The sequence below is a fragment of the Olea europaea genome, unplaced genomic scaffold (genome assembly GCF_002742605.1).
Source record: "Olea europaea var. sylvestris unplaced genomic scaffold, O_europaea_v1 scaffold383, whole genome shotgun sequence".
Classification (NCBI taxonomy): Eukaryota; Viridiplantae; Streptophyta; class Magnoliopsida; order Lamiales; family Oleaceae; genus Olea; species Olea europaea.
This window is the reverse complement of record NW_019257731.1, coordinates 375,378-389,801: the sequence shown is the minus strand read 5'-3', so window position 1 is coordinate 389,801 and position 14,424 is coordinate 375,378. Positions and strand designations below refer to the sequence as shown.

Genomic DNA, 14,424 nt, shown 5'->3' with positions numbered 1-14,424 from the left:
GTAGGGTAGAATACTCTTAATAGGAGGTCACCTATGTGAGTGTGAAGTGGGGCCGCTTCAATGAGAATTATTTAAGGCTTAAATTCTCTAAACACTCGCAGAACTAAGAAGGATTCAGGGTCAAAATGAACTAATTCATGAGAACCATGAATGCTTTAGGAAAGACATCTGTGTGAGTATCGTTGTCTTGGCTCACACTAAAGGCTGAATTGTTCAAGACATCACGTTCACCGATTAGCCGAGTAAGTCCGATGGTATTTCACTATTGGAGGTTCAAGGCCAGAAGCTACTATCCCCGATGCAGTGACTTTCTGCTCTCTCTCTACTTGCATCACATCATAGCATTACATTTGCATACTCGAATTTTCATTCATGCGGGGGATTGTTGGAATTGGTTCAAAAATTAACCGAAAATTCATTAAGTGTAAAATTGGGAAAATGAAAATGTGTGACTTCGTGTCAACTTTGGTTGAATGTTCGGACTTGATCTGATGGTTAAATTACAAAAGTAAATAGATCAACTTATTCTACTTGTCGAGTAGATCGTCGTGGTATATTTGGAATCTCGAAACCAATTCCAGATGAATGAAAAATTGCGGTCCAAAGTTGGAAAAATCAAGTGTTACAATTTTTCAAAAGGATGCAGATTGAAATAAAGTGTTGCAACTTTTCATGAAAAATGCTGAATTTGGGGTGGGTCCCTTCACCCACATCCTTTCAACTTCTATGTATAGGATCCCTTGGACATTCATTTGAAATTCCATATTGTTCATTTCGTGTCATGTTGCATCAAATACTTTATAAAATTGATTATATCTTGCATCCAAATCATAGTTATGGTAGAGAGGAAATTCCGTTCGAATTCATTGGTCAAAGTCATTTGAAGTGCTCCAATGACTTGACATGGTCGTTGCATTTTGGGAGATAATTGTTGAAAAATTGTTAGCACCGATACGGGGCAAATTCATCTTAAAGAAAGAGTGTCATGAACCCTTGTCTCTGCCAATTGCATCACTTGCATCTAATTTTCCTTATTTCTATTTTCTTTTATCATATTTGATTTCACAAATTAAATAATATTCTTTGATTTCATGTAAGGTTGAAATTCAAAAATAGAAATGGATGAATCCATATTCATGTGTTCGGAATCAGATTTAGTAATTACTATTTATCTTCTCAAATCCAGATTCGGTAAATCGAAACTTTGATTTGAATTCGTGAATGTATAAAGTACATTTTTTTGAATATAATATGCACAATATCGATATAATTTTCCAACAGAATAATGTGTTGTGGTTAGACGCCATACTCATTATCGGAGCTCTATGCCATCGTCATTGATTTCAAGTGAAAGCATGCATCTAGGATTGCTTGCAACTACATCTCATGTCGTTACTACTAAGACCATGTTTGTTGTTTATTACAAGCCAATGTCTTATACATGTGCTCTTTTACTATAATACTTACTGTATAAGTAAGTCGTCTTTGGACATGCATGTTCTTGTACATGTCTTCTGTGGAAAACCTTCCTAGAACAAGTCAATTCATCAAAGGCCTAAACAAATATCTAGACGCCATAAATCATGGTTTTTAAGTTGGCCCTGTATTCAAGATGTGATTTGAGGGTGAGGATTCTTTTGAGAGAAGGTTGTTAAATATACACAAAAGCTTATTATATCTTTTATCAACTTACAGGCTGAGTCAATAGGAATGTATACCCGTCTTCATGATACTTTTGTAGCTTATAACTTAACTATGATTGATGTATGAAACCCAGCTTTTGAAATGTTCAAATCACCCTTTATTTACTCATTACAGTATTATTTCAAGCTTTATCTTAGTATATCAAATGTTTTCAATACTAATACAAATAAATTTGTCTATACCTAAGCTATTACAAACTCAATTAAACCTTCTACGCTATTACAAACTCAATTAAACCTTGTCACGTGCCTTGCACATGCGTCTTACTAGTTCTAGTCTATTAAGAAAAATTATGCCACCCAAAAATTTACTCTGCATTTTGGTTAATTCATTGTTTTGACAAGAAGATAAATATCACTGCTATTAACCGCAAAATCTTTGCACTGGGATAGGCAAAGGATAAAATTGGGATAATTTACCGAGCAAAGAGTAGGATTATGCTGCAATTTGCAAAATACAAGAATTAAGAGCATGTCAACTTGGAGTATGATATTATTTCCTGGTTTTGTTCATTTATGTTTGTCAAGAAAGCTCTTCCATGTTGAACTATTGTCACCTGAGTATTGGACTCTGCTGCTTCTGCCAATATTTGACGAATCATGTAAATTTGAACGAAACAATGGACACTAAATAAACAATTAGATAATTAAAGACACAATGTACTAATAATTAGTAATGTTTAAAGTTCAATATACAAAAAATTATGTTTAAACTCATTATCTCGGACCATATGAAGAATCTATTGACGACACACTGTGTCTGGAATGGGTATCTTCTTCTTCCAAAGTAGGGTTCTCTGCATTTCCTTCTCCCAGACTATAGATCTCTAGTTCTTCTTTGAAGATCGGGAACAAAAGGTCGAGCGAATCTTTGTGGTTCTCTGCTAGTGCTTGCCACCACCACCTGCTTCCTTTTATCTGTTTGAGAGAATGGAGTAACTGCTGCCTGATTTCCACAAAAAATGGAAGGACTTTCAGTTCTTTGCATCTGTAAACTTCAATGCTGGATAAGGAATCACAAGTCATTATTCCATTGAATATGTGCCTTAGTTCTGGCAAAGAACTTAGTTTCAATTTTTGTAATCTTGGGAAGTCAATTTTCACATTGTTTACTTCTGTCACCCCTTGATTGTCTTCTCCTGGTGCTATTATCTCCATCATTTTGTCACAATTTTGAACTGTAATTTCTTCAAGGTTCCTTAGATGCTGAACCAACTCAAGTGGAAGTAGTGTCTTTAAATCATTACATGCTGTGACATTCAATACTCTAAGGCTTGCAAGAGTACCTACTGGTGTTATTCCTCTGCAGAGTCCACTTAACTTGCTCAAACCCTCAATCTCCAACCACTCTAAGTTGGGAAACGTGCTCCATTCAGCTGTTATAATCCATTCCATCTCATCACAATAGTTTATCCTACAGTGTTGTAGTTGAGAAGCTGCAGCAGTTATACAGACTGGCAGGTGAGTAATACCTGTACAATCCTGAATTTCTAACTCAAGAATCCTTCTTGGCAAACAATCAGGACTTAGACCTTCAGAGATATGAACTCCAAAGAATCTGACACTATCAGTCCCCATGCGTGTGGAGTACGTGGGATGACCAATGACAAATCTAAAATTCTCTAGCATATTCCAGTGACCTGATGCTATGTACTTTTCAAATTCTTGCATGGTGCTGAAATTTGCTTCAAGTACTGCCAAACTGCTGCAGTTTACCAGAGCATCAACAAAGTTCGGCTCCTGACTAAATAGTAGACCGTTTATAAAGAGGCTCTCCAGGAACTTGTACTCGCGGAAACGAAGAACTGGAATTTCATAAGCTCCAGTATAGGAGAGGTCAAGATATTGAAGGTTAACCAACATGTCCATCCCTTCTGGCAAGTGCTCAATTGATGTGTAAGAGAGGTCCAAAACCCTTAGCTCCTTAAGCTTTGCTACAGTTGGCACATGGGACAGGTTCCAACAACTGCATAACAGTAATGCACGAAGGCTCACCAGATTGGATAGTGATATTGGTAAACTGTCAACTCCAGTGAAAGATAAGTCCAGAACTTTGAGGTTTTGCATATGATGAAAGAAAGAATGATGTATTTCTTTGTTGATAGAATTGTACTGCAATAGCAGTGTGCAAAGCTTAGGACATTTTGGTTCACGACTTAAACAGCTCAAATCATTTCGCATTAGTGACACTCTCTCAAGTTCCGGAGGCCATTCATTCTCCACTGGTGGCAATTGTAAACCAAGACCAGCTTTAATCATAAAACTTGAGTTTGCTCTAGTAAGTGCAATCACCATATCCCTAACGACATCATGCATCTTCACATATTCATTAGTATTTCCATCTTGATAGACACCCTCTATCATACAAGCACTCTTTAGCTCATATACAATTATTTTACCCAGTCGCATCTTAACCATTTGACTCCCAACACTACCCAATAAGCCTTCCCATAACCAGTATTTTATCAACTCTCCCACTTCAATGATGTGATCCTCCGGGTATAATGCACAGTACAAAAAACATGATCGAGTCATATCATCTTTCAACCTGTCATAGCTAAATCTCAAACGTGCAAACACCTGATTATCCACTCCTTCGATATTAGCAGTTGAGTTCTTCAATTCACTTAATGCAGTCTGCCACTGTCTAATGCTGTTCTCTTTTCTTAAAGCCCTTCCAACTGTAATGAGCGCTAGAGGTAGACCAGCGCATTCTTTCACAACGTCCTTAGCAAGATCTTGTATTCTAGGGGACATAAACACCTCTTCGCCAACCTTTTGTTTAAACAAGTCCCATCCTTCTTCCATGGAAAGCACACGAACTTCAATCTCTTTTACTGTTTCCATGCAACGGCAGACATTTGATGACCTGGTAGTTATTAACAATTTGCAACCATTTAGATTTGTTGGGTTAGGAATTCCTATTTCCTCTAGAGAAAATGCTTTCCACAAATCATCAATCATTAGCAGAAACCTACCTCTTCTTAGAAAAGCTTCATATAGTTTACTAGCCCTTTTATGTTCACCATCTTCATCACCAAAAGATAAACCTATTTCATTTGCAATGCCCTTCTGTAGCTTTTGCAGATTTGAATCCTTGGATGCAGTTACCCAAATAACATTATCAAAAAGTGCAATTTTGCTTAACAGTTGATTATTGATTTCTTTAACGATGGATGTTTTCCCCACTCCTCCCATCCCATAAATACCAATAATTCCAATATTTTCATCCATCAGGAACTCCCAAGTTCTCAATAAAATTCTTTTGGCAGTCTCCCCTACTAATGTAGTCACTGGCAATGCCTTTCCTCTCTCCAGTACCATATTAACCAACGAACTGGCTGAAAATTTGTTATCATCAAGGAGCTTATGAACCTCGTGCATCTTTTTTGTAATAGAGTTTCCCAACTTTAACCTAAGGTAATAGTTTGGAAAACATCCACATAAACAGCTTTTATTATCTTGAATTTCCTTTCCCAAACTAGCCATGATAGTTTTCATCTTCTGCACATTTTCTAGCCACAGATTTACTTCAGCTGTGGGATCCATCCCACTCAACACCTTTTCCAAGTGTAACCTTTTTATCACATCGGCTTCTCGAGCAGTAAGTAACTTTAATTTTTCTTCCAATATCAATAATACAGATTGAGGTTTTCTCAGATACCTGCATTGCTCGGAGATTGAGCCATTTGAACAGCACTGTCCACATAAAAGTTGAAATATGCTTGCAACAGCACCAACAATTTCCATAGCCAGTATCTGCCAAGAACAGAAAAGAAGCCAAATATAAGAACCAACTGAAAAACTAATCAATTCACGTTTAGTTACAGATTGGACACAGATAAAGGATCCAAGATAGATATTTTGATGGAGTTGACATTGGAAACATTCCAAAAACATGCACTTAATTTAGGAGTAAAAAACAACATACTGTGATTTATTTTAATCGATTTTTGGGTATAGTAATTTTTGTCATTCAATAATTATTAGCCTTTTAAAGGTGAGCCAAGAGGTTCAGAGTGGAAGAAGATCAAAGAACGCCTATGTTTGGGTTTTCTATTCTTTTCTTAAACATATTCAATCCAGCCCCTAGTACATCTCAGCCCTTGTCCACATATGTAACACATGCGTAGCCAATATATACATTCTTGTGAGCTTACACGCCACCACCAAATATAACTATATTGTCCGTCTAACTCGCATCAACCGGTATGCACCCTTACATTCATGTTAACAAAAGTCAAACTTTCTAGTTCTAAAATTCTAAATATAGTACAATACCATTAATCTTGGGATTAATTTGTACAGCTTGTAATTATCCTCTTTAGTAGTTGTATGATTACTTAATTTTAGTAATGTACCTTGACATGTAATGTACCTAGTTTGTATATAAATCTATCAATTATCAATGAAAAGGTATGACAAAATTTTCTGCATAATTTCTTTATGGTATGAGAGCTAGGGCAATCAATATGTCCTCCTTCTGTTTTTATTTTTTAATCACCTTCTTCAACTTTCATTGCTATAATTGTTTTGTCATCTCTAGTTTTCTCAAAAATTTATCTATTATTTTCAAAAAATCATTACCATGTCTTTCCTATCTGAGTCTTTCAAAGCTAATGCATCTTTTGAGACTGCTACAGGAGTCCATTCAAATGAGCTCTGAAGTATTCAAGCTGCCTATCGCCTCAATGGAAGGAATTACATGATGTGGTCTCAAGTGGTTCGTAATAAACTCAAGGGAAAAGGAAAACTCCAATACTTGCTTGAACTGGCACCAGACAAGGACGATCCCAAATATGAGGCATGGGACGTTGAAGACTGTTTAATCATGTCATGGCTTTGGGATTCAATGCATCCAGAAGTAAGCGAAAATTGCATGTTCTTGACAACTGCAAAGGAGATCTGTTAAACTAAAAGATGCTGCCTTGGTCTTTGAAATAAAGACTAAGATTCAATCAACCAAGCAAGGAAATCTGTCTGTCACTGAATATTACAATGCTTTGAACACCTTATGGCTTGAACTTGATTACAACCATAACATTAAGATGAAGTGCAGTGACGATGCCTCTTTATTATTTAAGTTCATCGAAGGAGAAAGGATCTATGAGTTTTTGGCGGGATTAAACATGGAATTTGATCAAGATCGAGTCCAAGTATCGGGAAAAGAAGAACTACCACCTCTTAATGAGGTCTTTGCTATTATTAGAGGAGAGGAAGGAAGGAGATAAGTTATGATAGAGGCCCCGGCCCTCAAACAGGAAGGATTTGCTCTATTGTCCACCGTAGAGGCCTCTAAACCCGAAGGATCTGCCTTATTGTCTACAAAAAGGCCTGTGAACAGCCAAAATTCTTACCAACTGAAGCAAAACAATCGTGATCGATCAAGGAATAACGACTTATTTTGTAACTACTGCAAAAAGACAGGACACAAGAAAGAAGATTGCTGGAAATTGAAGGGAAAAACACAATCAGACAGAAACTACAATGGGAACTACAATGGCAACAACTCTCAGCAATTTCTGTGAATCAAAAGCTATGGAATAGGCAAGGAAATGTAGCTATTACAAGGGAAATATTAGACCAGCAAGAATTGCATATGTTCAACAAGGAGGAGGTTGAAAAAATTCAAAGTCTACTCTGTACAATAGACAAGCCAACTGGTTCATATTCCTTGCAAATGCAGGTATCTATTCTGTCCAAGCTCTCTCTGCCTCATTAAACAGCAATCATAGCAAAGCATGGGTGATAGATTCAGGAGCCACGGATCACATGACCAACTCACCGTCTCAGTTTTCTTCACACACTCCGTGTTCTGGACATTAGAAATTTCGGGTGGCAGATGGAACTATAGCTTCTATAGCAGGAACATGAACTATTTCAATCCCTCAATCTATTACTCTTAAATCTGTACTCCATGTGCCTATATTGTCCATGAACCTATTATCTATTCCAAAGTTAACTAAAGATTTCAATTGCAAAGTGGTTTTCTCATCTGACAAGTGCACTTTTCAGGATCCAACTATGGGGAAGATGATTGGGCTTGCTAAGGAGAAGGACAGGCTGTACTACTTAGATACCAACAGTGGCAAAGAGGAAATGGAAGTAGCTTTTTCTCATTTATCAGAATCATTATCATCAAATAAAATCCAAATATGGCGTCATCACTATAGGTTAGGACATCAATTATTTCATGTACTCAGAAACATGTTTCCTCATTTGTTTAAGGGAATTAATACATATTATTTTCAATGCAAATCGTGTCAATATGCCCACCACCAACTAGTATCATTTCAACCACTCAATAATAAATCATTGTTTCATTTTACTATCATTCACACTGATGTTTGGGCCCCATCTAGATTGCAAATCTAATGGTGCCTATTAGTTTATTACGTTTAGTGATGATTGCACAAGAGTCACTTGGTTATTTCTTATGAAACACAAATCTGATGTGAGCACAATTATCCCAAATTTTCTATGCATGATTCGAAAGCAATTCAATGTCAAAGTCAAAATACTCAGGTTGGAAAACAGAAAAGAATACTGCAATCAAATCATATCCCCTATCCTACAAACTGAGGGAATCATATACCAATCCACATGTCCTGATACACCGCAACAAAATGGGGTGGCGGAGAGAAAAAATTGACACTTACTCGAAACTATCCGAGCATTACTATTCGAAAGAAAAGTCCCAAAACAATATTGGGGTGAAGCAGTTCTAACTGCCACCTATCTAATCAATAGAGTCAAATCTCGAGTCCTCCACAATAAAACTCTCATTGAGGTCCTCTCTGGTTTTTTCCCTCATATTGATTTAATCTATACATTACCACCAAAGATTTTTGGGTGCATATCATATGTTCATATTCACTCCCACCAACGTAGCAAACTTGACCCTAGAACACTTAAGTGTATCTTTATTGGTTATCCTAATACACAAAAAGGATACAAGTGTTACCATCCACCCACAAAAAGATTCTTTGTCACCAAAGATGTTACATTTGCAGAAAACCAATCCTTTTTGGGGACATCTTCTCTTCAGGGGGAGAATTTAAGAGAAGAGAAGCACAACCTATTTAACTTTGACAATATTGCTGACGACGTACCTGATCTAATATCATCCCACCAACAGCTACAAGTACTTACCCAGTAGTTACAAAATCATGACCTGCCACCAAATACCACTACTGCAAAACCATTAGCACCTGCATCATCCATTCTCCCCACCTCAAATTCTGATATTAATGAAAAATTAGGAAGACAAACTCCCAAAGTGCCATTGCAAGTCTATTCAAGGAGACGGCCTGATCTAGAACCAAAGCAAGTCCAATCTTCTGAACCATTAGCAGGTAATTAAGAGGTATGTACAGATTTGACTGATCTTGATGTTCCTATTGCAATTCGAAAGAGAACTCGAAAGGGCACACAACATCCTATTGCGAACTTTATCTCCTTTGAGAATCTCTATCCATCTTATAGATCATTTCTCACAAAGCTATAGCTAGATAAAATACCTCGGAGTGTGGATGAAGCCCAACAGCATGAAGAATGGAAACAGGCAATAGCAGAAGAAATGACAGTCCTAAAAAGAAATCGAAGATGGGATCGAGTCGAATTACCAAAGGGAAAGAAACTTGTAGGATGCAAATGCGTTTACACAATAAAGTATAAAGCGGATGGATCTCTGGAAAGGTATAAAGCACGACTAGTGGTTAAAGGATACACTCAAACATATGGAGTTGATTATTTGGAGACTTTTGTTTCCGTGGCAAAGATGAATACAGTCGGGATACTCTTATTCTTAGCAGCTAATTTCGACTGGCCTCTACTACATTTCAACGTGAAAAATGTCTTCTTACATGGAGATTTGGAAGAGGAGGTCTATATGGAGGCACCACCAGATCTTAGTGAATCTTTTGGAGGAAGAACTGTTTGTCGACTAAACAAAGCTCTGTGTGGGTTGAAACAATCTCCACGAGCATGGTTTGGGAGATTCACACAAGCAATGAGAAAAATGGAGTTCAAGCAATCTCAAGGAAATCACACCCTTTTTATAAAAAGGTTAAAAGATAATAAAGTTATAATTTTAATTGTATATGTTGATGATATTATTATAACTGGCAATGATCATTGTGAGATTGGGAGACTAGGGAAGAAGCTGGTGGCAAAATTCAAAATTAAAGAGTTAGGAAAACTGAAGTACTTCCTGGGAATCGAGGTAGCATATTCTAAGGAAGGCATATCTATCTCCCAACAAAAATATATTCTGGATCTACTTCAAGAAACAGGGATGCTCGGGTGTAAAACTTCAGAGACCAATTGATCAGTCACAAAAGCTAGGAGAAGAATCAGGAGATGTGCAGATAGATAGGGGGAGATATCAAAAGCTGGTGTGAAGACTAATCTATCTATCACATACCCGTCCAGATATAGCATATGCGGTAAGTGTGGTTAGTCAATCCATGCACTCATTGAAAGAGCAACATTTAGAGGCTATATAAAAGATTTTGAAATATCTATAAGGAACGCTTGGAAAGGGAATTCTCTACAACAAAGGCGCATCACTCGGTCCTGAGACTGATATGAATGCTAACTGGGCAGGTTCTGTAGTAGATAGAAGATCAACCTCAAGACATTGCACTATTTTGGGAGGAAATCTTGTAGCTTGGAAAAGTAAGAAGCAAGCAGTAGTAACAAGATCAAGCGCAGAAGCTGAATTTCCCACTATGGTGTTGAGAGTTTGTGAAATTATGTGGCTAAAGATTATCCTAGATGATTTGGGAGTCAATTGGCAATGAACCATGAAACTTTATTGCGATAATAAATTAGCTATTAACATAGCTCATAATCTAATAAAACATGATCGCACAAAGCATGTGGAAATAGATCGTCATTTCATAAAGGAAAAATTGGAAAGCAGATTGTTATGTATGCTGTATGTTTCAACCGGAGAGCAACTTGCTGATATTCTTACAAAGGGACTACCTAGTGCTTCACTTCATAGGATACTAGACAAGTTTGAAATGAAAGATATTTTCACCCCAGGCTTGAGGGGGAGTGTTAACAAAAGTCAAAATTTCTAGTTCTAGAATTCTAAATATAGTACAATACCATTAATCTTGGGATTAACTTGTACAATTTGTAATTATCCTATTTAGTAGTTGTATGATTACTTAATTTTAGGAATGTACCTAGTTTTTATATAAATCTATCAATTATCAATGAAAAGGCATGACAGAATTTTCTCCATAATTTCTTTAATTCATATCCTATCGCCAACCACCTTTGGAAACATCCTCATGTGCAACCACTGTGATGATGGCCGCTAGTCACCACCACATTTGTTTCTGATCCACCATTTGTGCAATATATTGCCTGTAGTTATAGAGACACAGTGCCACTATATAAATCTTTAACATCCACAAGATGATACTACTACAAATTCTGTTAGACATGTGATTACTGTCATGTTGGAACACCATGGTCAGTTCAGTCAATATCCCAACAACTATTTTCTAGTGTCAAAATCAGTTGAAGCAATCAATGTCTAATTGGTGAGTCTCACTTGAGCCTTCACCCATGCTAAACGCATCAGAGCTATAAGTAGGTTAGCTGCTGTTTGTTAAAGGGCGCTGTAGAATTCTAAGAATTGACCCTAGCATTTTCAGTCTCAGTAAGGTAACAATTTCTACTAGACGAAACTTGTACTTCTAATTTTAAGTGTACAATTTGTTATATTTCTCATCCTTGCACTCATTCACTCTGAAAGTTACTACTTGCCCATTCCTCAAGGGCTGTTAGGTTAAGATTAAGAGTTAATCAAAATATGGTAGGGATTAAAATTCAGATTTTAATCTAAGTCAAAGTCAACAATTAATTTTAACCACATACTTCATGGACCCACAACTTTTCAACCACATATTTCATGGAATTCACAACTCTTCAAACACACATTTCATCAACTTTTATCAAAATCTATTAATAATCTGATTTTAATCTCCACAACATAGAGGCTCAATAAAGTGAAAAAAGAAATCACTTGAATTCAACCTTTTTTTCTGGTTATCCATTATATCTTTGAAAATGGACTTCCATGCTCTATTACATATCATTTTTAATCAATAAAAAAAGATCAATCCAAACAAAAACTATAGCAACACATATTCTTCAGGGTTTCTTTTCTCATTTGTGCACATTGGTGTAAGACATAATTTGAAAATGGCTAACGTAATTTACGTTATCTCAGCACTACCCTCCTTGTCTCATTATTACCATCATGAAGCTTGCTGAACTCTGAACCCATATAAACCCTTAAAATATAGCTGAGACTCTGACGACAACTGCCAACTACCAGCTAACAATAACTTCGTTCTTACTTTCTAAAATGTGCATCTGTTAATTTTATACAGCCTTGTCCTGGTAACCCAATTCATGTAGGGATGCTATGTCTTCTTCCTCTAACTGCATTTCATCAGCTTCCAAACTTTTACGCCACCATAGGATGCTATAGGACGTATGGCGTCTAAGTGTCTAGTGAACTGTTGTGCAAGAACATGAGCTAACATCCCAGCTCAAAAGATGATGAGCATTTTACCCTTATTCAGATAGAAAATTCTAATTGCAAAGGAAGAGAATATTGAAGGTTATTATGATAAAGGAGTTGTCCCTGTTGTGAGAAGAGCCTTGTCCACCTTCAGTGACTGATGCACTGAAGCATTGCAAGTTTCCATACCAAGATATCCTGCGATCAATCCTTAAAAATTGTTAATAGTGGGGGGTAGAGCCATAGATATAGCATCCGAAAAAAGAGGATTTCCTAACTCTTGATCCTGATTCATTATACCAATATATACAATGTAGCTTATTAGAGTCGAGTTCTTTTCAGCTAGGGGGAATGATGAAGATTTTTACGGAATTGGCATTAGAAATATACCAAGAATATTGCACTTATATTAGGCATAGAAATGATAACAGATTGTGCCCTATATTTTTATACATTTTTTTTATCTGAATTAATTTTCTTTCAATAACCATTATTAATAAATTAGAAAATTCTCTGTTTGTGCTATTTTGATAAGTTTTCCTTTTTGATAGGAAAGTATAAATACTACTAGGGTTCTGGAAATGTAGTCTATGTAGACAATGATTTGGGTGTTCAATGATATTGAAATTATAGTTCCTACAATTTTGTCAACCAAATGCCTCTATTTAGATAAATCCTAAAATATTCTTCTATATTCACTGGTATAATTTCTTCCTGTGGTACTGTTCTCTCTCCCACTTGTTGGAGGCAAACGATGGAAATAGAAATAGAATAAAGATAAAATTTAGATATGGTAGCTCAACTACAGGCCTAACTAGTCGAGTACAGCATGTCTTTACGATTAAAAAATCGCAGAAACTATGAATTCGTTTTCAAAAAGGTTAAATTCAAATTTTGTCCTTTAAACAAAATATTAAAGATGAAAAATTCTATTTGTACATAATTATTGCACATAATGGTGTCATAATGTGATGTGGCAATCATCCTATTGTTGACATGCAAGTGTGAAATTTGAATTAAACATTGAATCCAGTTTTACGTGTAATTATGGACACCATTATGTAGACCGATTATATACATATAGCACTTAAAGAACCACAATTCCAATCAACGTGTAAAAATTAAACTTGAGTTGGATAGACTCAAATTTAACCCCCACCTGTAAATTAATAAGCAACATAAAAGCTTACCTCCAGAAACACAAAAAGAGGAGTAAGAGCAAATTCAAAGCATGAATTAGGAGGAATAACCTCCTTTGCAAAAGAAGAGTCATCTACATTACCCTATTATTTTCTAACACCCAATTATATAGTTGAAAAACAATAATTCTAATTCTACAAATAATTTGAAGTTATCCTGAACAAAATAAAAAGTAGCAAAAGAATCAACGGTTATTGAACAAACAATTCCAACGTATAACAGCAATTGAACTTAATACTTGTAGATCTACGCCCTGAAGGGTTGGAAAGTCGAAATGATAACCTGTTATGCTAGTCAAGTGATTGCGAAAATGAAGAGTCGGAGAATTCAGCACTTGTCAATGGAAATCTGTCTGAGAAAGATTATGTGAAAGAAATGAGAATTGTCTACCCATTCATTGGTAGTTCGAGTTAAAAGAGTCAACCAGAACGAGCGGGGTGGATAAAATTGCAATCATAGCTATCGTTGCTTCGAGGAAAGATAGTATTAAAGTTTTTATACATTTCAATAATTATTGTATTTTTAATACATCAACCTTGATATAAAAATGGCAATCCACTTTCACTGTCATTTCTGGGTCATTGTGTTCACACTTGTCTTGTTAAGGACATGTTTGAATCTTCCATGGAAAATAAATAAAAATTTCCACCTTTTTTGATAGTAATAATTTTCTTGACAATTCAATTTTCTTCACCTTTTTCCTTGGTTTCGTGGAAAACCAATTCTCATCGATGAGAATTGGTTTTCCAGCTTATGAGTACCAAAAAATTCAAAATTTTAATATTTTTTAGATAAAAAATTATACCAATCAAACACATTTAATTGACAATTCTCAATAAAATAAGTTCTAAATAATTCAATTTTTTGAAATTCGTAATTTTTCTATCTAAATTTCATTTTTGCCATTAAACGGACCCTAATACATCTTCTCTATTCATGCAGTGGTTCTATATCCACTGTAGTTAAACTCAA

At 35.9% G+C, this 14,424-nt stretch overlaps 1 protein-coding gene across 2 annotated transcripts; it reads right to left on the bottom strand.

The window, feature by feature from the left end:
• Positions 1-2,324: 2,324 nt before the first annotated feature.
• On the bottom strand, positions 2,325-13,965 carry LOC111386993 (disease resistance protein RPS2-like). 2 transcript variants are annotated; one of them, XM_023011504.1, is made up of 3 exons: positions 13,735-13,965; positions 6,291-6,595; positions 2,325-5,462 (listed from the first exon to the last, which is right to left on the bottom strand). In XM_023011504.1, the coding sequence occupies exons 2-3, from the start codon at positions 6,291-6,293 to the stop codon at positions 2,421-2,423; spliced, it is 3,045 nt and encodes a 1,014-aa protein (XP_022867272.1). In that variant the 5' UTR covers positions 6,294-6,595; positions 13,735-13,965; the 3' UTR covers positions 2,325-2,420. The 2 variants fall into 2 exon arrangements, with proteins under 2 accessions (XP_022867272.1, XP_022867274.1); XM_023011506.1 differs by lacking the exon at positions 6,291-6,595.
• Between the last annotated feature and the right edge of the window lie 459 nt (positions 13,966-14,424).